Genomic DNA, 24,580 nt, shown 5'->3' with positions numbered 1-24,580 from the left:
ATTTGTTATGTTTGTACGTGTGTGTGTTGTGTTTGTGTGGTTTGTATGTGGTGTGTGTGGTTTGTATGTGTTATGTATGGTGTGCGTGTGCATGGTGTGTGTGTGGTCTGTTCGCAGTGTGTGATATCTGTGTTCTGTGTGTTTGTGTGTGGTGTGTATGATGTAAGTGGTGTGTGTGTGGTATGTGTGATGTGTGTGGCGTGTGTGATGTGCATGGTGTGTGTGTGGTCTGTTCGCAGTGTGTGATATCTGTGTTGTGTGTGGTGTGTATGATGTAAGTGGTGTGTGTGTGGTATGTGTGATGTGTGTGGCGTGTGTGATGTGTATGGTGTGTGTGTGATATGTGAGTACGCACGCACACACACACACACACACACACGTGTGCAGAGGGAGGTGGGCCCAGGACTCTGCATCACTGAAGGAAGATGTTCCACGCTGTCGCCAAGCAGGAGTGACAGCTGCTGGACATGCGTTTCCTGTCACTTCGAATCCCCATCATGACGCGTAGTCTCGAAGGCATCACCTCGTGCAGCCTGGTGTGGCTCGTCTGAGCTGCCAAAACACTCCCTGTTCGACAGAGGGCAGTCTCAGGGAGTGGTAGGAACTGTCCTCCAGGAAAAAAACGAACCGTTTGGAACCTCGAGGGCTCACCTGAGCTCACCCCGGAGGCACAAGATGGGCGTGCAGGGGTTCCCCAGGCCGGGCCACACATCATAGGACCACGCCCAGGGCCTCTGCCGCCACCCGGCTGCCTGATCCCTCCCTCCACCCTCCGCCTATTGCCAGCGTCTGCTGTCTAAACCACAGGTCTGACCGTGTCACTGGCCTGCTCAGAATCTCCAGGGAGGCTGGCTGCCATCAGGACAATGTGGTCCCACTACGTGAGGTGAGGCGAGGCTGGGAGGTGATGCAGGACGTGGGCTCAGTGTCAGACAGCCAGGTCCAAACCTGGCAGCCACTGAGCCCTCCGAGCATCTGTGTCCTCAGCTATGACATGGGGAACATCATCGTGTGAACTCATCAGTTGTTTACAGAATTAAGTAAGTTGATGGACGTGATGCACTCAGAAGAGTTTGGCACGCAGTGAGTTACTGTTATCTCCAGGCCTCGGATAACCTAACGCAACACCAGGCGCGTGGTGGTGGATCCTCACTAAGCACTTGCTGGAGAGTAAGTGCTGGGGCCACTGTACGTCAGGTAGTTACCAGACAAGCAGCCGCAGCTCCCAGGATGTCGGATCTAATTGCATCCGAATGCCGTGGGCTCCTAGGTGTGCACCAGCAAAGCAAGGGCCTGGCTCGAGACAGGGGGTGGTCCCCTCCCAGAGCTGCAAACACCAAGGCTGGGAAGAGCCTGGCATGGCTGAGGAGCAGAGAATAGGCATGTGCTGCGGGAGGACCTGTCCTGGAGCTTGTGTTTCCAAGTTACCACTGACCACAACAATCCCTTGCAAATTGGGAAAGGGGAGTGTTCAATCAGGTGGGGTGCCTGGAGAGCGCCTTAGGATGAAGCCACTTCATCCCTCAGTGTCAAACCAAAACCCCATGGTCAGGGGCAACGTGTGTGTGTGTGTGTGTGTGTGTGTGTGTGTGTGTAGTTGTATAATGGAGCTCAATTTGTTCACACGTCATGGAAGGAATTAATCACCCTCACCATCAGAGCTGCCAATTAAAGTATTGAGTGTGTGCACGGTATCAGGCCCTTGCCAAGAGTTCTACCTTCTCAAGAACTCTAAGAGGTGGGTACCACAGTATTATTCTTTTTAAAGATAGGAAACTGAAGCTCAGAGAAGTAAAGTGACTTATCCAAGGTCATACAGCCAATAAGTAGAAGAGTTAGGACCTGAACTCCAGACTTCCTATCACTGGCAAAAAAAGCCTTTTCCTCTTCCTGAAAAAAACTCAGGATCTTTCCAGAGTGCCTCCCACAAGTAGGAAGCATCAGGTAGAGAAAGAAACATTTTCTGAGCTTTCTTTATGCCAGGCACCAAGCTCTGGGTAGAAATCTTGTCTCCTTCACTTCCTAGCTGTGGGATTGCAGGCAAGTTACTTCACTTCTCTGAGCCTTGGTTTCCTCATCAGTAAAATGGGGATAATGATGGCCACCTCCTAGGGTCAGTTGTGCACAGGGATGTCATTTGGAGCTTTGGACTAGGACCAGGAGACCCAAGCTCTAACCCTTATTCCTCTTTGGCTGAGGTAGCTTGAGTGTGAAAATGATTTCAAAGCTCTGCCCCTCTGTCCATACCCTTTGCAGGGAGGCTTCCAAGCATCCGCCACCAAGAGGTGGAGCTTGTTTCTCCTCCCCTTGAATCTGGTCTGGCCCTTGCGTTGTGACTCGCCATAGGATACGGCAGATGATGCTGAGAAAATTCCTAGTCTAGGCTCACTCAAGAGGCCTTGAATGCTTCTGCTCATGGTTGTGGAACCCTGGCCAGTCGCCACAGGAAGGAGCCCGAGCTAACTGTTGGAGAGTGAGAGACACGTGGAGCAGAGGTGAGCCATCCCAGGCTAGGGCTGCTTAGACTGTCTGACAGCCAGTAAGAAACATGTAAGAAAGGCCAGCCACGATTCACGGAGCCACCTACCTAACCCGCAGCTGCCCAAAGACACAGGAGTGAGCCACCTCAGACCAGAATAACCACCTTGCTGATCTGTAGACTCATGAGAAATAATACAACTGAGCTTGGGGTAGTTTGTTACATGGCCATAGCTGACTGATAGAATGGTCTTGGGACAGTCTTTTCCCATCTCTGGGTCACAGTTTCCTCATCTGCAATAGGATGGAATTTGGGCCCTATGAACTGTGCTGTTCCTTCTCAGATTCCCTAGAATGACTCTCAGATTCCCTAGAATGTGTGGCTCTGGGGAAATCCCTTCTCCCTCCACTAATGGATTGGAAAGCTTTCATTTCTATTGTGGCCATTTCTCCCATGTTTTCTGTTGGTGTCTGGATATCTGTGCTGCTGGCGGGCTGCCCTCAAGTCTTGACTCTCCCTTCTTGTCTGGCTCTTGAGCTGAGTTCTTTCCACCCAAAGCAGCTATATCTCTGTTTGATGGACGGAAGTGCCTCCGGACAGGCACTTAATTTTTAGGGCTTGGAATTAACTTAGCACAGAACAGGCTGGCAGCAGCTGAAGAGAAATATTCCACAGCTATCAATCATATGGTTACTGGGGTTTGTCATTAGGTTCTTTTATTTCCTGGTTGGAGGACTGTGCTGTGGCCCATAAACAGGGAGATATTTGGGGCTGTGCCCCACAGTGGAGCTAAGAAAGGCAAGCTGGAGCTTGGCTGAAATTCTGTTCTTCCAGAAACATATGTAGGTGTCCAGGAAATGGGAGAAAGGCACCTCTCTGAGCCTCAATTTCTTTTTCTGTAAGATGGGGCAAGGGATTTCTCCCTTGTGGAGCACCTCATTACCATTTATTGGGTGGTTATAACACCGGCTTTGGCCTCAGAGACCTGTGTTCAAATCCTGACTTGGCCTCTTTCTAGCTGTGTGACCTTGGGCAAGTGACTTCACCTCTCTGAGCCTCAGTTTTCCCATCTGTGAAATGGGGGTAATCATAATGTTATCACATAGGTTTCTTGGTGAAGAGTTAAATGACTTTACATGGGGAAAGCACTTAGTGACTGGCAAACAGTAAGCGCTCAATGAATTTAGACAATGATTTTGATGCTGATGATAACTGCCATTATCATTCATGTAATAATTCCTGCCAAATGTTTAACCAAAAATCTGGCATATAGTAGGGATGGTTATTTGCCTATTTTATGCCAGAAACCTTACTAAGAACTTTACGTATTGTTTAACTAACATACACACTCACCATCTCTCTCTCTCTTTCATTCAACAAATATTTATTGAGCACTTACTGTATGCCAGGCCCTGGGGATAAAGTAAATAAAACATCCCATTGTGAGGCAGGGATCACCACCTTCAGTCATCTGCCTGAGGCCACAGAGCCAGTAAGAAGTACAGTCAGGCTTTAAAGGCAATCTTTTTTTGACTCTAGAACCTTCGTGTCTCCTCTGGCATGTGGCATCTTCAAGGCTGGCCCCTGGGCTTGGCTCTTGTGGCCACACTCAGGCTATCTTTCAGGTCCTAACTCTGACTTGCTGTGCGATGCTGGGCAAGTTACCTCCCCTCTCTGGGCACCTCCCAGCTCTTCCATTCTAGAATGTCTTCTCCAACCATTCCTTAGTTCTTTTATTCTCCTTTCTATGTTTTACACTTTGAGAGAGCAAGAGCAAGAGAGAAGAGAGATTTAAGAAATGCTTAAGGATGTAAAAGATTCATGCTTGGTTGCATTTTAGGGTAAGCAGCAGACTCCTGATGGAGCTGGGAGGTACATGGTGAGTTAGGGACTAGGCATTTGGGGTGGGAAGAAGGTTTAGCCTGGGGGCTCCTGACTCACCTTATGCACCCACCCCTTCTTATCTGTAATACTGACAATACAAGGCAGAGGGTTCTAATTAATGCTGCAATTCAGGGCATCCACTGGGTGCTTATTGGTCACTATAACACTGCTTGGGTCCTTTGATCACAAGGGCCTCTCGGGGAATGCCATTCCTCCATTACAGTTTGACCAACTGACAACTCTTCAGAATCCTGCTTGGATGTCACCCGCTCTGTGACATTTCCACAATGCGCAGAGGTAAATCCAGTGCCCCATACTGCCCCCCACCCCCCGCCCCATTCCTCCAGCCACAGCACTTTGCCTGCATCTTGTTCATGGCCCTACTTCCCTTCCTGACCTTTGAGTTGCTGGAGGCCTGGGAGCCTTCCTGCTTCATCACTGAGACATATAGCTGGTGCCCCCAAAGGCCGTTCAAGTCAATGAAAGTAGACGCTACAGTGTGTGCACAAGCCCTGGCTCTGTCCTTCATTAGCTGTGTGACCTGAGGAAGCCGATTCACCTTTCTGTGCTGTCATTTCCAAAACCATAAAGCGGTGATGAGAACAGCTGTCTCATGAGGCTTCCTGGCAATTGCAGTCTTCATTTACGAAGTGCCAACTAGGTGCCAGACCCCACGTGATGTGCGTTGCATACATTATCTCTAAATTTGGGTAATTACCCCTCTGTAATTATCTCTACTCACATTAGCGCTAATTTATGTAATTATTATCTCTGTGTAATAATGTTCACGTTCATTATTGCTCATGGGTATAAACGATGCAGCTCAGGGCCTAGGACACAGTAGGTCTTTCATAAATGATGGCTAATTAGAACCGTTATCCTAACACCCACAGCACCACAGACCTGCCCAGTGGATGAGGGGAAGAAAAGTCCCCTCTCACGTGGCACACTCAGCTGATATCCTCATGACTCAGCAAACATTCCAGCACCTACTATGGGCGACCTACCCAGCTCGGTCAGCAGTGCAAACTCCTTCCCCTTCGCCAACGTGATAAATAACAACTGCAAACACTTAGGCCACGTGAGGGGCCCCGAGGATGGAATTATTTTTACTATCAAACCCAAATTAGTTTACTAAAACTGTCAGCGGAAACCGAGCAAGATAATTTAAACCCAGCAGCTCCTGGGCCTCGTGCATTCTTCGCTGGCGAGACGCTATTTTCACTCCCTCAGTGGGAGGAAGGGGGTGCCAGGCCCAGATGCCACTCTGCCGAGCGTGAGCCAGGGTTTGCCGGGGAGCCTCAGGCTGGGACCCACGCGTTCAGCTCCCTTCTGCAAAGGCTCAACCCTGCGAGCTCCTAAACCCCTTCCCCTGCTGCCGAGTTTGGGCAAGGCCAGACTTCCTCATGTGGCTTTCAAGGCCCTGCCTGATCCTACTGCTTCCTTGTTGATGCCACGCCTCCTATATCTCTGAGCTCCAGACACACAGGGCTTCCTCTAGCTCCTCTCATGAGCTGGTGAAGAACACAGACCCTGGAGACAGGGCAAGCAGAGCTGGAATCCCAGCCATGTGATCATAGTCACTGTTCTACTCTATAAGCGTCAGTTTACTCCTCTGTAAAATGGAGATAATACGAGGACCCACTGCATGTGCTTGTTGTGAAGGTGCCTGGGATGTGAATGCCTGGGATGCATTAAACGCTCAGCATATATTCCATATTACAGACCAATAACAAGAGAGTCACGCTTTCCTGCTTCTGGACCTTAGCACATGCTGTTCCTTTTGGCTGGAACACTGTTCCCTCCAACTTTGCTCATCTTCTATCTGTCCTTTGGTCTCGGTTCAGCATAGATCAGGGTTTTTCTGCTTTAGCACTATTGACATTTGGGGTCCGCTAATTCCTCGGTGGGGGCAGCCCTGTGCATTGCAGGATGTTTAGCAGCATCCCTGGACTCTCCCCACTAGAAGCCAGTAGCATCTCCCCCCTCCCAACACATACCAACTATGACAACCAGAAATGCCTCCAGACATTGCTAAGTGTCCCGGGGCAGGGGGTGGTGCAAAATCATCCCTGGTTGAGAACCGCCCACTTAGAAAAGTTGCTTTCTCAGGAAAGCTTTTTCTCCAGGTCCTGCTAATTTATTTATTTGGCTGCATTGGGTCTTCGTTGCTACTTGCCAGCTTGTGGGGGCTACTCTTCGTTGCGGTGCGCAGGCTTCTCATTGCAGTGGCTTCTCTTGTCACAGAGCATGGGCTCTGGGTGTGCGGGCTTCAGTAGTTGTGGCTCACGGGCTCTAGAGCGCAGGCTCAGTAATTGTGGCACATGGGCTTAGTTGCGCCGCAGCATATGGGATCTTCCCGGCCCAGGGCTCGAACCTGTGTCCCCTGCATTGGCAGGCGGATTCTTAACCACTGCGCCACCAGGGAAGCCCCCTGCTAATTTAGATAAGGGTGTTGAGGGACATCTCAGAGGAGGCAATATGGGAGCAGAGACCTGTAGGAAGCTAGGGAGTGAGCTATATGGATATTCAGGGCAGAGCATTCCAGGGCGGGGTGGCGGTGGGGTGGTAGGAGACAGCCAGTGCAAAGGCCCTGAGGTATGTTTACAGAACAGCAAGGAGGCCAGTGCGGCCAAAAGGAGAGACCAAGGAGGAGAGTGGAAAGAAGTGAAGCAGGAGCCGTAGCCAGGGTCAGATCACAGAGGGCTTTTGTAAGAACTTCAGCTTTTACTCCGAATAGAATGAGGAGCTATTGCAGGGTTTGAGGCAGAGCATGATGTGATCACCCAGGGAGGGTGCTGGGTTAAAAACAGCCCCCAAAGGGACAAAAGCAGGAGCAGGGAGACAACTGAGGACGAGACAGCGGGGGCTTAGACCACAGTGGTGGTGGCAGTGGGGGTGTCAGAGATGCTTCAACTCCAGGCAGATTGAAGTCTTGAGTAGAATCAACGGGATGTACTGAGGCCCTGGGTACAGGTGTAGGAGAACGGGAAGAATCCTGTTCACAGGGAGTGTGCTGGAGCCGGTGGCTCCTACTGGGCCATGTGCGCTGACTGTTAACTGTCCAGGCATTTGGTGACCCTGTTGGCTTTGTGTTGGTTGCTTAATATTGGTCACAGTGGGAGTATTTACACCATGGAAATTGGCAAATGTTGCAAATCAGGAAGTTGCTCCCCACCCCACTTGTCAAGAAAAGCCGTTGTGGAATGCTGACCAGTGTCCTCCTGCTCTAGAATAACTCCGCATCTTTTGGGTCTGAGCAGCAGGCAGGATGGGTGACTCCTTTCTGAGATGGGAAGATGAGGCGAAATAGGTTTGGAGAAAGAGAATCAAGGGTTTAAGTTTGGGGACACGTCGTTGGAGATGCCTCTTAGACATCCAAGTAAGAGGTAAGAAGGCAGGTGGAATAAGTTGAATATAATGGTTGCATCTTCCTTCTAGGAGAACTTTGAGGAGTAAATTAATTAACATTTGGAAAGAACCTTGCAAACACTGAGTGCTCAATGATGAAAATGGCTTTCTTTATCACCTCCATGAGAAAGGATCTAGACTTGTGGTCCCTCAAGTCTGAATCTGACCAGCAGATACTTTTTGGAGGGGAGGGGGCATTATTTTAACAAATTGAATTTATGTTAGAGAAACGCAAATCAAAACTACAATGAGGGACTTCCCTGATGGCACAGTGGTTAACAATCTGCCTTCCAATGCAGGGGACATGGGTTCAAGCCCTGGTCGGGGAAGATCCCACATGCCGTGGAGCAACTAAGCCTGTGTGCCACAACTACTGAGCCTGCGCTCTAGAGCCCATGAGCACAGCTACGGAGCCCACATGCCATGACTACTGAAGCCCGCGCACCTAGAGCCCGTGCTCCACAGCAAGAGAAGCCACCACAACAAGAAGCCCGCACGCAGCAACGAAGAGTAGCCCCCGCTCACCGCAACTAGAGAAAGCCCTCGCGCAGCAACAAAGACCCAATGCAGCCAAAAAAGAAACTAAAAAAAAACTACAATGAGTTACCACCTCACACCGGTCAGAATGGCCATCATTAAAAAATCTACAAATAACAAACGCTGGAGAGGATGTGGAGAAAAGGGAACCCTCCTACACTATTGGTGGGAGTGTAAATTGGTGCAGCCACTATGGAGAACAGTATGGAGGTTCCTCAAAAAAAACTAAAAATAGAGTTGCCATATGATCCAGCAATCCTACTCCTGGGCATATATCCAGACAAAACTCTAATTCGAAAAGATATGTGCACCCCTATGTTCACAGCCGCACTATTCACAATAGCCAAGACATGGAAGCAATCTAAACGTCTATCAACAGATGAATGGATAAAGAAGATGTGGTGTGTGTGTGTGTGTGTGTGTGTGTGTGTATATATATATATACACACACACACACACACACACACACACGTACACACACACACACACACACACAGAGTATACTACTCAGCCATAAAAAAGAATGAAATAATGCCATTTGCAGCAACATGGATGGACCTAGAGATTTTCATACTGAGTGAAGTAAGTCAGAAAGAGAATGACAAATACCATATATCACTTATATGTGGAATCTAAAATATGACACAAATGAACTTATCTATGAAACAAAACCAGACTCATAGACATAGAGAACAGACTTGTGGTTGCCAAGGGGGAGGGGGATAGAGGAAGGGAAGGATTGAGAGTTTGGGATTAACAGATGCAAACTATTATATAGAGAGAATGGATAAACAACAAGGTCCCACTGTATAGCACAGGAAACTATATTCAATATCCTGTGATAAACTGTAACGGAAAAGAATATGGAAAAGAATGTATATATGGTGGCATATACATATATATGTATATATAACATATGTGCATATATAGGTACATATGTGTATATATACACATATACATGTACACATATACATATGTATACATACATATACATGTATATGTGTATATATATATATGTATATATAACAATCACTTTGCTGTATGCCAGAAACTAACACAACATTGTAAATCAACTATACTTTAATAAAATAAACTTTTTAAAAATTTGAATTTACATGATGTTAGGTGGGGATGTAGTTCCCACTTCAACACAGTTCCCCCAGCTCTACATTATCTCACACAGCCCCACTTCCCATTTTATGATACTTGCCTGACCTTGCAGGAGTCAGCGTTTGCATCCTCTCTGTTCAAGGCAACCCGTCCCTTTGCAGAGAAGGAGTGTGAGGCCCAGAGAGGCTGGGTGACGGGTCCAGAGCTGCTCAGGGACCACTGTCAGGGCACAGAGGAGGGAGCCCAGGGGTCCTCCCTCCTAGCCAGCACTCACTTCTAGAGTTGCCAAGATGATCAGAAGAAAGCGCCCCCTGCAAGGCTTCCTTTTCTGACGCTAACGCTGCTGGTGGCCTGGCTTTGGGGAAGTATTTCTGCTTAAATGCTCCAGTTTCCTGGATGGGCTGCTGCATCGTGCGCTTTGTAGTGGAAATAAAACCCCATCCCATGTTGAGATGAAGGTTAATTGAATATTTGATGCCTGGAGGGGATGAAAGCAGGGTTCCCATTTTCCTGTTTCCTCTTTCAAGCCTCTGACACCAAGGGGAGATGTGGGTCAGTCTTGGTGAAGCAAAACCACCCGTAAGGGATGCATGCTGTGAGGAGAGGATGCTGAGCTGGGCAGAAGGGAGGGGACCACAGACCATGTCTTGGGGCATGGAGCTGGAGGACCTTCAGCAGAAGCCAGGATATCAGGAGTTGATTTCCTCTTCTCCTGGCTGAAGACTGAGGTGGTTTGCCCAGCAACTTCTGGTGGCGGGGTGCTCATCAACTGGGACCATAAATTTATATTTGTCATGAGGGCAGTGGGGAGCCATGGAAGGCTTCCTGGAGGAAGGAGCTTTAGAATGGGGTTTCCTATCACCAGAAAACTACTAGAGCTCATCAATGAATTCAGTAAAGTTGCAGGATATGAAATTAGTATGCAGAAATCTGTTGCATTTCTATACACTAACAACAGAATATCAGGAAGAGAAATTAAAGAAACAGTCCCATTTACCATTGCATCAAAAAGAATAAAATACCTAGAAATCAACCTACCTAAGGAGGCAAAATATCTGTAGTCAGAAAACTATAAGCCATTGATGAAAGAAATTGAAGATGACACAAACAGATGGAAAGATATACTGTGTTCTTGGATTGGAAGAATCAATATTGTTAAAATGACTATACTACCCAAGGCAATTACATATTCAATGCAATCCCTATCAAATTACCAATGGCATTTTTCACAGAACTGGAACAAAAAATTTTTAAATTTGTGTGGAAACACAAAAAACCCCGAAGAGCCAAAACAATCTTAAGAAAGAAAAATGGAGCTAGAGGGATCACAATTCCTGACTTCAGACTATACTACAAAGCTACAGTAATCAAAACAGTAGGGTGCTGGCACAAAATCTTGCAAATAATTTCCCTCTCGCCAGGCTCCTCTGCAAAGCCAAGCAGCACCCAAGTCATGCTTCCCACACAAGTGGGTTTCTACTTCAGGCTTGAGGGGAGAGCTGACCCCTAGGCTGCATCCAGAGAGGCTCTTCCAAACTTGCCATCCCCTCACTGTCCCAGCCACGTGTCTGGATCTGCTGGACAGCCCTTTCTTCTGCTTTTCTAGCCACCACTGTGTGTCTCTGTCCCCTTCTCCTGATTCCTGGGGAGTTAGGGAAAGTTCTGGATGGAGCATCTAATAGGTACCCCCACTGAATATTGGAAACAGCCACATAGCCAGGTAAGTCCATTCATGACAGCATTTCTTCATTCAGCAATCATTTTCCGAGCATCTACTATGTGTCAGGCTCTGTGTTAGACCCTGAAACAGAGATAAATCAGACCAGGTCCTGACTGCAAGGACCTTCTGGTCTAGTTGAGAGAGATAGATAGGAAAATAAACTACTGTGGTACAGAGTGTACATGTTATATTTCCCTCCTCCTCCTGACCATACTAGCCATTCGGTCCTCTGAAAATGCTGTGCCTGCTCTTGTCACAGGGCCTCTGCATACTCTGTTCCTTCTTGGATGAATTCACTCCAATTCATCCTTTAGTTCTGAGCTTTGTCAGGTCCTCAGGGAAGGCTTTTCTGACCTTCCTCTTTATATCAAGTCCCCGTTATAGAATCTCATGGCATCAGGCACCTTTCCTTACAGTGCTTAACAAAGCTACATCGCTGCAATTCCTCACTTAGTGCCTGTTTCCTTAGACAACTGACTTTCTGAGGACAGGAACTCCTTCTGGGTGTGTATGATGTTGTCACTTCCTCACCATAAGGACACCAGTTCTTTGCACAGTCCCTGACACGCAGTAGATGCTTAATTAATATTGGTTGAAATAATAAAGCAGGAGCAATTTCTTCCCCAACTGGCTGGCCTGGGGGGTCCACCCATCATAAACACTCACAATTGGATATCTAAGAAGATCCGTTTCTCCTCCCCTACGTGGATCTTCCAGACACAATCTTCACCTTCCACGTAGGGCTCTGGCCAGTTTGGGGACAGCACCACCCCGGCCACGGCAGAGAGCTCCCCACCACACATGGCTGTAAAGACACAGACACACACACACACATTACTCATAAGGAAGCAGATCTGGTGTAACAGTTAAGAGTGTGGTCTATGAAGTCAGACAGTCCATACATGTGTGCGGAATGATTAAATTAGGACTGGCCACCTGCCTCCTTTAGCTGAAATTTGGCAAAGGTGGGGCAAGGACATCGTACTGTGGGTTCTGCATCCATGGATTCAACCGACAGGGGATCATAAATATTTGAAAAAAAAATTCCAGAAAGTTTCAAAAAGCAAAACTTGAATTTGCCACTCACCGGCAACTATTCACATAGCGTTAACATTGCATTTAGGACATTCCCATAGCATTTGCATTGTATTTACAACTATTTACACAGTATTTACACTGTATTAGGAATTATAAGTAATCTAGAGATGATTTAAAGTATATGAGAGGATGTGCCCTTTTATATAACGGGCTTGAACATCCACGGATTTTGGTATTGGGGGCGTGGGGGGGTGTGCCTTGGAACCCGTGCCCTGTGGATACTGAAGGATGACTGTAGTTCTTTCAGGACGAACGACAGAGTTCAAAGTTTCAAGTGCATCCTTAATAGCCCTCCCCTTGAGTAGGGTGAATAGTAACTAGAGATGGTACATTCTAGTCAGATGGACCTGGGTTCGAGTCTTGCCTCTGCCACCAAAGGCTCTGTGACAAGGCATGTAATAAGTTCCTGGAGCCTCAGATGCCTCCCTCTGTAGAGCAGGGAGAAACACCAGTGCTGACTTCACTGGGTTATTCTGAGGCTTAAGTGAGCTCATGGATGTCAAACACAGCACAACGCCTGGCACAAGGTAAGCGTTCAGTAATTCTTAACGTTACTGTGGAACGCCCTGGCTCTGAACTGGAAGCGGAGATGTGGCCGCACCTGGCACCTGGCCCTTTAAATTTCACTCTGTGTTTACTGCTTTGGAAAATTCTCAGTGTGGCAGAGGCCAAAGCACCAATAAATTCCACTCTGTTAAACCAGCACATTTAATACAGGGATCAATCCCTCACCACGGCAAGGCTGTGATTTCACGCCAACCACCATCCAGGTGGCGGCTGCCGGGAGCCAGGGCTCTGTTCATTACTCCACATTCCCCACATGGGTCCAGGCTCGGGGTGGCTCAGTGGCCTTGAACACGGAGAAATAGGGGAGGGCAGGGCACTGGGAGTCCCCGTAGATGAGGATTCCACACAGCTGACATTGTCCAAAGGGGCTCAGGGCACAGGTCTCTGAGAACAGAGAGACTTGAGTTCCATTCCCACCTCTGCCAATTACCCTCAGTGTGTTCTGAAGCATGTCACGTCACAGCTTGTTTCCTCAGCTGTACACGGGATCAATAATAATATGCACCTCACAGGGTTGTAGCGAGGATTAAATCAGATAAGGCACAGAGTGCCTGCACAGTTTTTGTGCAGTGCCTGCACAAAAACACAGTTTTTTGCACTCCTATTAACAACTGTTATCATTATCATTAATTAGACTCAGGGCTGCCATGTGCTGTTGGGCGGGCTGTGCACTGCACATGTCTGCATAGCACAGGTAGGAGCTGAAATCCATGCAGCGATCTTCTCACCAAGCTGTGCATGATGGGGTCTTGTGCCTGGAGGAAGAGGCAACTTTTCAATTTTACCCATTTTGTGATTTTCTCAAGGACCAGCAGCAAACCTGACCCAAAGGAGGGTGAGCTCCAGAAAGGATTCTACTCCTAAAATCGGTATATAAGCTGGGCCTTTCATCTGAAGGGGTGGAGGGCTCTGGGGTGCCCTGGGAGGAGGGCTGTGACCCACTCACCTCTGCACAGGGGCTCCGTGTCGTTCCAGTATGGGTCCCGCACGTTGATACACTCAATGATGGCCGGGCCCTGCTCCAGGGAGTGGCCAGGGTCGCAGGTAAACTCCACTATGGTCCCGATGTTATAGGTCGGGTCAGACGTGGTGAAGTTCCCATTCTGAATGTAGGGCTCATAGCAGTGGCCTTTCTCAAAGGCTGGGGCCAGGACACAAAAGAGGGCAGCCGCTCAAATGAGTCAGGGGTGGCTCACAGGGCTGTGTCTCAGAAGCAGGGGCCCCTCCTGCTGTTCAGGGAAGCCCCAAGGGAAACGGGTACCAGACCCCACATTCCAGTTCCCACTGACCTGCTGAGGGCCCTTAGGCCATTCACTTGGCTTCTCGGGCCTCATTATTTCTTATCTAAAATGGGAACAAGAACCTCTGCTCTCCCAACCCTGCAGAGGCGGCCTTGGGAAGTCCAAGAGTCACTCTAGCTACGGCTTCTCCCCAATCCTTTGCAGGTCAGATTTCTACCTCCCATGACCCGGCCCCGCCATGCTTCCCCTGCTCCCACGCTGCCACCCTAGGAGACGGGGCAGCCTCCGGGACCCTCACCCTCGAACCGGATGTTGAAGGCTGAGGCCACCCGCCCCTGGTCAGACGTGAATTCGATGCAGATGGTGTGGCCATCACTCAGCAGGCCCTCAAAGGGGACATTCTCGGTTTGGAGGGAGTCGTAGAGAAGAGTGGATTTGTTGGTCAGCCCACTGTAGACCATCATCCTGGCAGTGGGGAAGGAGACAAGAGCCAATATGAGGTCTTCTCGGGCCGCTGATACACAGCAGTGGGAGGTGTGTGCTGTGACCACCCACTCCGCGGCCTCAATCCCAGACTCACATCCCGATTTCACCCCATACTCGCCCGCGCACTCTGCTTCATCTATTCGAATTTGTCTCCCTTTCTGTACATTGCTTGTCCCAGATTCATGGATAGATTCTGAGCTCTTAAGGAAAGTGCTGGGTGTGATGTAATGACCAGATGAATTAATAGATACTGATTATTATTACTAATTGAGAAGCTGCGATGATTGGGCTAATATCATTCCTGAAACACTGATATATATATATAATCAGACAGAGTTCCGACTTTAACTTCTGAGTTGAGTGACTTCGGACAAAAACACTGCACCTCACTGAGCCTCTGTTTCATCTGTAAAATGGGTACAAGCACACCTACACCAGAGTGTGGGGATTAGAGACCATGGATATAAAGTGCACAGGACAAAGTCGGTATGCAAGTCAAATGACCAAGCATTGGACCCCTACTGCACTCTATCACTGATTTTTATCTCCTAAGACCACCGTGCCTACAGTCAGGAGTCCCAATTTTTAGTCCCCAGTTCCCTACCCACTGAGCTTTCTCTAGTTGCGGTGAGCAGGGGCTACTCTTCGTTGTGGTGCGCGGGCTTCTCATTGCAGTGGCTTCTCTTGTTGCGGAGCACAGGCTCTAGGTGTGCGGGCTTCAGTAGTTGTGGCTCGTGGGTTCTAGAGCGCAGGCTCAGTAGTTGTGGCGCATGTGCTTAGTTGCTCCTCAAGGCTCTTACCATTTCTCTGCACTTGTGTTCCTTGTCCTGCAGGCTTTCCCGGGAGCGCCCCAGCTACTGGCACAGGTGACAGGCCAGTGTGTCAGGGAATTAACAAACTCTGAGAGCAGCCATCATCCAACTGATGGGAGATGAGGGACAATGATCTCTGCTCTCTCGCTGCTAGGAATGGGGAAGTTAGTGTGTGTGTCTACACTGGCTCCCAGGGTTCCCAGGTGGAAGAGAATTTCTTTTTTTTAATAAATTTATTTATTTTTGGCTGCGTTGGGTCTTCATTGCTGCATGGGCTTTCTCTAGTTGTGATGAGCGGGGCCTACTCTTTGTTGTGGTGAGTGGGCTTCTCATTATGGTGGCTTCTCTTGTTGCAGAGCACAGTCTCTAGGTGTGCGGCCTTCAGTAGTTGCAGCGCGTGGGCTCAGCAGTTGTGGCTCGCGGGCTCTAGAGCGCAGGCTCAGCAGTTGGGGTGCACGTGCTTAGTTGCTCTGCGGCATGTGGGATCTTCCCGGACCAGGGCTCGACCCCATGTCCCCTGCACTGGCAGGCGGATTCTTAGCCACTGTGCCACCAGGGAAGCCCCACACCTTGTACTTTAAAGCAGTGATTTATTGATATGGAGTTGTTCAGGATAAAGCTGGATGACTTGGAAGGAAGTAGACTCCAGAGTTGGTAACTTATTCAGTTTTCTGGTATTTTCTCTCAGAATCCTTCCCTAGAGGTTAATGGTCTAGATTTGAAGCTTCAAAGAAGCCAGGACACTATATAATTCTAAGATCAACATCGGACAATTCCAGAATTCTAAGGTGCCGACACTCTGTCGGTGCCCTACCCACATCCCCATAGCACTCTTTCCTTACCCATTTTCGGCTGGCTTCCAGAGTCTCTGAGAATCAGCCAGCTCCAAGGGTGGCAGGCAGTGTTGGGGAGTCAGTGTGTCCAGGAGCACGCCTCCTCCAACATGGATGGTGGGGGTGGATAAATACCCAGCTCCCTCACCCTCCGATAGGAACGCTCTGAGCCCTGCTCAACGCAGCTTCCTGGAGGCCCGCAGAAGATAGAGACCCAGTTGTCTCTGCAGTCACCTGCCTACTAATACATACTGTATCTACTCCCTTTCCTTCTCTGCTCATTTTCCTGGTGCTAAGATCAGCTCCCAAACAAACCACTTTCTCTCACATCTTTGTCACTCTGTCTGTTTCCAAGGAAACTCAACCTAAGACAGCAAGTCTAAGCAGCTAAGACCCTAATTTTCTAGAACATTCCAGAATATTCTAGAATAAGTTCTCAGAGTTTTCAGATTCTGGATTCTGTGCATATAACTTAGCATCTACAGACATACTCTTGCTTAGATGTTGTCTTGTATCTTCTCTAGTTCCTTCTTGTACATAAGTCTGGTTTTTCCATCTCAACTGCCAGGAACCAATGTTTCCTACTTCTCTCCTGTTCTCCATGGAGGCTAATACATGATTGGGCACAGAGCTGATGCTCAGTAAACACTCCCTCCTTGTTCAACTGCAAAAAGGGATGCGCAAGAGAAGGGATGGGGCAGTTCGAGGTCGGGGAACTGGATTCCCTTCTTGTCTCTCCCCCTACCCTGTTGTGTGACTAGGGTGAGTCCCTTCCCCTCTAGTTTCCTTATGTGTAAAAGGAAGAGATCAAAGGTGATGGTCTCTAATATCCTTGCCACCCTCCCCAGCTCCTCCTTTCTTGACGTCCATGAGGCAGCATTTTAGTCCTTTCAAGACTCCAAATCCCAAGCCGCGTTCTAACACTCTGGGAAGGAATGAGGCTGGCTGGGGACGCTCAGAGTTTTACCTGTCCTTCTCATGCAGTGACAGCTTCTCAAAGTGCAGATGCAGCTTCTGGCCCTCTGGAGCTTCAATCGTCCACACACAGAACTGGCTCCCATTGGTATTTCCAGAGTGACTTGGGGACAGGACGCGGCCGATGGTGGCGTTGTGCACCGCCCCTCCACAAGGGGCTGGGGTCAGAGAGTAGGGGTGGGTGGGCAGTGAGAAGATTGCAGAGAGAGACAGAGAGAGAGAGGAAGTGAGGGTTTCATCCTTCCCCACTCCCCACCCCTTCATGGGAGGAAACAGGCTGGGGAAGAGAGAAACCATGGGAAAAGTCCCATCCTCCTGAGACAGGTTCATCTTGTTTGACAGGTGGTCTAATTCCATGATTAGAACCATTGCCATGTGCGTTCCATGGTGGGGAATGAATGGCTGTGATTTAAGGATTCTTCCATGCGCTGGCTGTGCCCTGATTCCTAACTACAAAATGGTAATTAAGAAGGACATAAATAGGCAGTTCTCAAAAGAAGAAATATACTTTTATTACTCAGTAAGCACTAAAAAAATACAGCCTCACTGGTGATAAAAGAAATGCAAATCTAAACTATATTCTATCTTTATCCACCTAATTGGTCAAGATAAAAAGCAGCAATGAACTGGAAAGCTATCTCCAGTGATGGGAAATGGTCACTCTCATTCAGGAGTGGTTAGATTGCAAGTTGCTGTGGCCTTTCAGGAGGGCAATCTGATGAAAACTCTGGAAAATATGTTCAAACACTCTGACCTAGTGATTAAGGTTCTGGGAATTTACCTTAAGAAAAGATTTAGAGAGTTTCACAAAAATGTATGAATGAGGATGTTCACTGCCAGATTGCCTCTAAGAGCAAAAAACAGAAGGAACATGAATGTCCGTGTACAGATGCTTGGTGAAATAAATACGTGTCATTCATATAGTTTTGAAGAAACATGTTCTCAAAGAACTTGAGAACATAGGACAATATTCACTATATTTTACGTGGGAAAAAAGAAGCTAGAAAATGGTCCGCTATATCCATTTCAATGAGCTATATGCAAGGATCAACTGAGACCAGGAATGTAAAAGTGATTTGCTACAGTCTTCAACAGTTTCTTGGAATTTTTTTTTTTTTACCAGAGCCATGTATTACTTTTATCATAAAAATTTAATAAATATTAAAAAGTGATTTGTGAACTAGAAAGAGTTATACAAATGTGGGGAGGTAGACTTATTTTTAGGATATTTGGTTTTCATTAAATGTTTGCTGAATGACTGCATGACTAATAAGGACGTGCACTGATGAGAAAGGCAGATAGCTCCCTTCTCTGCTCTGGACTCTGCTGTGACCTACAGCAAAGACACTACCAAGAGGTCTTGTACCGTAGTTCTTTCAGGACCACGGACAGAGCACTGGGACGCAGGCTCTCCAGCTACCTCTCCTGAATCCCCATCCAAAAGTGAAGGTTCAAATCTGGCCAGCGCCACTTATCTGCTGTGGATCTAGGACGAGCCACTGAAGATCTCCGAACCTCTAGGTCACTGTAAAATGTTAATACTAATTCCACCCTCTTTATGGGACTGTGGTGGTTAAGTCAATGCAACACTGCATGTAGAGGGCTTGGCACTGTCCCTGGCACAGAGTAGGTGCTCAAAGTGTAGCCAGCATGACTGCCCCATAGCTCAGGAGCCAAGGAGATGGACACTGTCCCTGGTGGGAGGCGTCGGCCATCTGTCCTCCCCGAGCTGCCACTCATTTGCGGCCTCTCTGCTCCCATTCCTTGCCTTATTAAGCCGACTGATGACTGGTTTCAATTTGCCAGCCGCGGCTCCCCATCCGTCTTTCTTCGCACAAATTGAGGCTTAATTCCTCTCTGATTTCATACATAGATAAAAATTAACGTGAGGGAGGCATGGAGACCAACTTCCCTATGGTTTGAATTTTTTTTCTTTGTTAAAAAAAAAAAAGAAAAATTCTGAAGGGCCTTGGGGGAACGATACTGCAACAATTAAATCTGAGAATTTATCATCAGCTCTCATTTGCATTTTGAATTCTACTGACTATATGAATGCCTGGAGGGCAGGAGTGATGTTTTCTTATTCCCAGTATTCTCCTTGTACGTGACTCATGGCCTGGCACAGAGAAGGTGCTCAGTTAATGTGGGCAGCCTACGCTTTCCTGGCCATGGTCAGGACTTTTGAGAATCTAATAGAGATTTGCTCTCTTGATAACTGAGGATGGTCAAGGTTATGGCCACTGGGGCAGACAGAGTGTGGTACAGAGTGCTTCTCAATCTATAATGTGCACATGAACCACAAAAGGAGCATCTTAAATGTAGATTTTGATTCGCTTGGTTTTGTATGGGGCTTGGGATTGTGTATTTCTAATAAACTCACTGGTCTGCAGATTGCACTTTGAACAGTGAAGGTGTAAGGAAAAGAGCTCAGGAGAGAAGGGTTCTGGACTCAGTTCAATTTCTATCTGGTGACTTTGAGGGAGAAACTTCACCTCCATGGGCCTCAGTTTCCTCATCTGTAAAATGGGGATATTGTTCCCACCATGTAGGATTGCTGTGAGGATTTATCAGAGCCCTGGCATATGGACTGGGCTCAAAATATGGCAGCTGTCATATCCAAGGCACAAGCAACAAACAAAAATTACACAAATTAGACTTTGTCAAAATTAAGGACACTATCAAGAAGTGAAAAGACAACCCACAGAGTGGGAGAAAATATTTTCAAATCATATATCTGGTAAGGGTCTAGTATCCAGAATATATAAAGAACTCCTACAACTCAAGAAAAAGACAAACAACCAAATTTTAAAAATGGGCAAAGGACTTGGATAGACATTTCCCCTAGAAGATATACAAATGGCCAACAAGCGTATGAAAAGATACTAATGTCATTAGCCATTAGGAAAATGCAAATCAAAATCACAGTAAGATACCTTCACACCCACATTATTATATGGCTATAATAATAAAAAGAAGACATCGAAAATAAGTGCTGGTGAGGATGTGGAGAAACTGGTACTTTCATACATGACTGGTGGGAAAGTAAAACGGTGCAGCCGTTGTGGAAAACAGTTTGACGGTTCCTTCAAAAGTTAAACGTGGTATTAGCATATAACTCAGCAATTCCACTTTGGGGTATATATACCCCAGAGAAATGAAAACATAAAAACCTGCATACAGACATTTATAGCAGCATTATTCCTAATACCCCCAAAGTGGAAACAATTCAAATGTCCACCAACGAATGAACAGATGAAATGTGGCCTATCCATATTATGGAATATTATTCAGTCATGAAAAGGAATGAAGTTCTGACAGACGTTACAACATGGATGGACCCTGAAAACACTATGCTAAGTGAAAGAAGCCGGATACAAAAGGTTACATATTGTACGATCCCATGTACGTGAAATGTCCAGAATAGGCAAATCTATAGAGACAGAAAGCATACTGGTGGTTGCCAAGGGCTGGGGACAGGGAGAAATGGGGAGTGACTGCTACTGGGTCCAGGGTGTCCTTTTGGGGGTGATAAAGATAGCGGTGATGGTTGCACAATGTTGTGAATGTACTAAGTGTCACTAATGGTCAATTTTATCATATAACAAAACGTTAAACGGCAGCAGCCACCTGTATTTGGAGGAGTCCCTTCCCTAAGGTCAATGCTAATACCCTGGGGGCTGGCCCCTCCCCTCTTAAGAGGACCATCGTGTTTGGTCTGGCTGAGGCTGGCATGTACCTGAGCAGATGGGTTCCTGGCTGCTCCAGTGGGGCTTGGAGGCATTGATGCACGTCAGCGTCTTGGCACCCTGGAGCTCGTAACCCAGGTGGCAGTGGAAGTGGGCTACCCCACCTGAGTGCAGGTCCATCACCATGACATCCCCATAGTCAGGCCGGCGGGGAAAACTGCAGCTCAGCATGAAGGCTGGGAAGAAATGCAGGGGCAGACAGTCATCTCTCAGAGGCAGAGACAAAGAACATGACCCACATCCTGGGAGTCAATTTTTGCTGAGGAGAAAAGATGAGGCCCCTGAGGCCCCTGGAGTGCTGGAGGAGGGTATTCTCGTGACTCGAGTTGATCACGTGGTGCTGAGACTGCCAGATGAGCGCTTTTTTCTAGGCTCAAAGCTCCCCACCCTGCCTAAGCAGAGACAGCAGGTTTGGGGCGACAAATGTGTTCCCATCTCTCCCTGGAGACAACGGCCTTCTCCTTGAGCACAGGAGGGACAGGATCACCCAGGTAGGTTAGTCTCACCTGCACGAACAGCTTAGGTGTCTGATAAAAATACAGGCTCTTGGACCAGAGTTAGAATAACCAGTTCTTCAGGAAATGCCCAAGATATGAAAGCTTGGAAACAACCGTCCTGGGAGGTAAGGACTTGGGCTCTGAGGGTGATGAATGTGAGTTTACATTCTCTTACTCCATCACTCAGAAACCGTGTGACCTTGAGAAACTGACACAGTGCCCTGAACTTCACTCTCCTCTCTGTGATCGTCCCTGTTTCACAGGTGGCAGTAAGGATTACATGTGAAATGCCAAAGAAGAGCCTCCTTAGCCCAATATCTGGTGCACAGAGCTCACGGGATGGGGTGGCAGAAGGGTGTACGTGACCACGTTGAGCTCCTTGAGTTTCATTTTCATAAGAGGGTGCTGAACCCATCCTAGCTCCACCACTAGACTATGGTCTGACCTCTCCTGCAGCCTAGGATATGTGCATTCCCAGTTCCCATGAGGAGGACTAAATTCAAGCTCATGGCTCAATGAGCTATTTTTTTTCCATTTTTTAATTAACAAAGACAACAGACGGTAGTCTGCATATTGAGAAGGTGTGAGGAAACGGACACTCCTGTATACAGTCACCCATCTGTTTCAGAAACATCCAAGGGGAAATTTTTAAATGAATTGTTTTTCCAGACATTTAGTCAATGTGACGTAAATGTGGATGGCTTTTGACCTCCCAACGTGTGGCTAAGGGCTCCCCTTCCCCATCTTATACTTGGCAAGTATCCAGGGGGAGCTCCTAGTAAGGGAAGTAACCGGAGATCTTGGGAAACGCCCAGGAGGTGGGGAAAATGGGATGACATTGAAATGAGAGAGAGAAGGAAGAGAGAATGGGGGTGGGAATGAAGAGAGGGAGGGGAGGAAAGAAAGATATGAAGGAAGCAAGAAAAGAGGGAGGAGAAGAGAGGAGAAAGGTGAACAGAAAACAAAAGAGAGGAGACTAGAAACAGACAAAAAAGGAAAGAAAGAAACAGTGGAGAAGAAGAAAAAAGAGAGAAGGACTCCAGTAGCAAAGGCTGTTTCCCAGCAACCCATGGACTCTCATGGGATTTGTGTGTCAGATTCAGGAGACATGAACTTGAACGGGAAAAGGGGGCTTGCTCATCCTTCATTAACCTTTCACTTAACAATGGTATTTCCTTCAATCACAAATGTAGGCAACAATGTGTAACATAGTCACAGAACATGTGACTTTGTCACCAAGAGAAATCATAGATATTTTCATATCAAAATGAGTATCTTGACATATTTCTTATGCTCCTTTGAAATTACAGTAATTATCAGAGCCACTGGGAAATATTATTTAATGTGTTAATCAAGAAGCACAGAGGTTATGATGTCATAGATGAAAACAATATTTTGACAACTGCTATTAAATACGAATGGCTTCCTTTTGAATTGTACATATTTTATGCTCTTAAAAACACAAATCTAAGAAGGGGTTCACAGTGTTACCAAACTGCCAGAGGGGGTCCCTGGCACAAAAAGGGTGAGAATCCTTGGCTCCAGAGAGAAAGGGAGACAAAAGCGACATCTCAACAGCCCCAGCCTGTCTTACCCTGGTAGTGCAGCTGGAAGGTCCCAAGGCCATCGTCCTGGAAGGTCCGGAAGTAGACGGAGATGGTGTTGGTGGGGCTTCGGATCACCTGCCCCTCTACCAGGAGGGTGTGGTTGGCCAGAATGGTCAGGGAGGGGCCGTCCACCCCACGGATGGAAAGCAGCTCCCCCTCGGACAGGTTCACACTCTTCACCTGGAGACAGGTAGGGGTAGACAGAATCTGAGTCGTGTTTGGGACAGGGCATCTGTTAGCCCCCTTATCTGAGTCCCATGAAAGGGGCTTCTGGATGCTGGCAGCCGAGACAGAGTCTTCTGGAGCTGGCAGGTGGGGGCAGGGGTTTGATCAGCTTGTGCCTGAGGTCCCATCTCCAGGGAGACAGAAGGCATTTCACCAGAAGGTAAGCTCCAGGGAGGCAGGAAACTTTCCGTGCTGCTCAGGGTCCCCAGGGCCTAAAATCGTGCCTGGCACGTAGTACGTGCTCAATAATCTTTATGGACTGACTGAATACATTCTTGCCCTTCTGCATAAACTGGTGAGGGGGTGGGGGGCCTCATCTCTAGGGCTTTCTCAGGCCCACTTTCTTATCCTCCTCAATGGTGGCTTCAGTGGCAGAGGCTCCTCAAAGCTCCATGTACTTGGTTTGCCTAGTCCACTTTCCAGGCTTGGGAGAGAAAGAAGGGAGATACTTTACTCGCAGACAAGGATGCTGAACAAATGGAGCGGGGGTGGGGTGGGGACCTTAGTCAGTCCCCAGTTCCCAATATGAGTATTTCTGCTTCTCTTAGTGGGGCCTGGGACCCCAGACCCTTGTCTCTTGTGTAAGCAAGGCAGGCATTACTGACAAGCCTTTCCTCTTTCAGGCCATACACCTTACTCTCTTTTCTCTTTGATGAATGCCTACTCATTCGTCAAAGCCCCACTAAAATTACCCTTCTCCGTGAAACCTTCCCTAACTGCCGAGGAGCTTGCCTGTCTCTCCACTGTGATTCCACAACATCCACTATGAACATCTACTACAGACCATTGGGAGAAGCATCCCAATGTCTTCCACGTGTGTCTATCTCAATCACGAAACAGCAGACTCCTTTAGGGCAGGCACTGCAGCAGTTTTACATATCACCCTGCCCCCCACTGCTGTGACTGGTACAGAGCAGGTGCTAATGAAGGAATTCTACGGTGCCTGATGAAAAGCTCCGTACAGTATTAGACAGAGTGGGTCTGTTCAAGTGGAGGAAGTGCTCATGAAGTGCCAGCATCAGCTGGACTGCAACTTTTCTCCAGGTTAAGTCCATGAACGTTTACGAAGTACCTACCACGTGCCGCGTGCTGTGCTAAGCTCTGGACACGAGTTCTGCCGAGAGGCTTACCTTTCATCCTCCCTATGCAATCAGAAAACCTTCTTAAAGTAAAGTTCTGCTTATGTCATACAACTGACTCTGCTTGAAATCTTCTGGTGGCTTTCTGGCTTCACGTCCACCCTTTCTTCTGTGGGACAGTGAACTGGACAGTTCACCACTTCCTGGCATGTCATCTTACTTCATACCAAAAAGTGCTTCTAAAGATGGGGAGGTCGGTTGGGGATGGCCTGG

The 24,580-nt window shown here is 47.8% G+C and overlaps 1 protein-coding gene across 1 annotated transcript in view; it reads right to left on the bottom strand.

The window, feature by feature from the left end:
* The window catches only part of SEZ6L (seizure related 6 homolog like), a gene marked incomplete at both ends in the record, with an annotated part of 195,154 nt that overhangs the window by 47,353 nt on the left and 123,221 nt on the right, over window positions 1-24,580 (bottom strand). The window contains 6 exons of the mRNA XM_082668040.1: window positions 11,808-11,946; window positions 13,753-13,947; window positions 14,346-14,512; window positions 17,146-17,311; window positions 20,890-21,075; window positions 22,991-23,183. Of these exons, the coding sequence (XP_082524166.1) occupies window positions 11,808-11,946; window positions 13,753-13,947; window positions 14,346-14,512; window positions 17,146-17,311; window positions 20,890-21,075; window positions 22,991-23,183 (1,046 nt within the window). The remainder of the gene's footprint in view (window positions 1-11,807; window positions 11,947-13,752; window positions 13,948-14,345; window positions 14,513-17,145; window positions 17,312-20,889; window positions 21,076-22,990; window positions 23,184-24,580) is intronic.

This window comes from Grampus griseus, assembly GCF_964374135.1.
Source record: "Grampus griseus genome assembly, chromosome: 12".
NCBI classification, from domain to species: domain Eukaryota; kingdom Metazoa; phylum Chordata; class Mammalia; order Artiodactyla; family Delphinidae; genus Grampus; species Grampus griseus.
The sequence above is the reverse complement of the archived record's forward strand: the minus strand, read 5'-3'. Positions and strand labels throughout refer to the sequence as shown.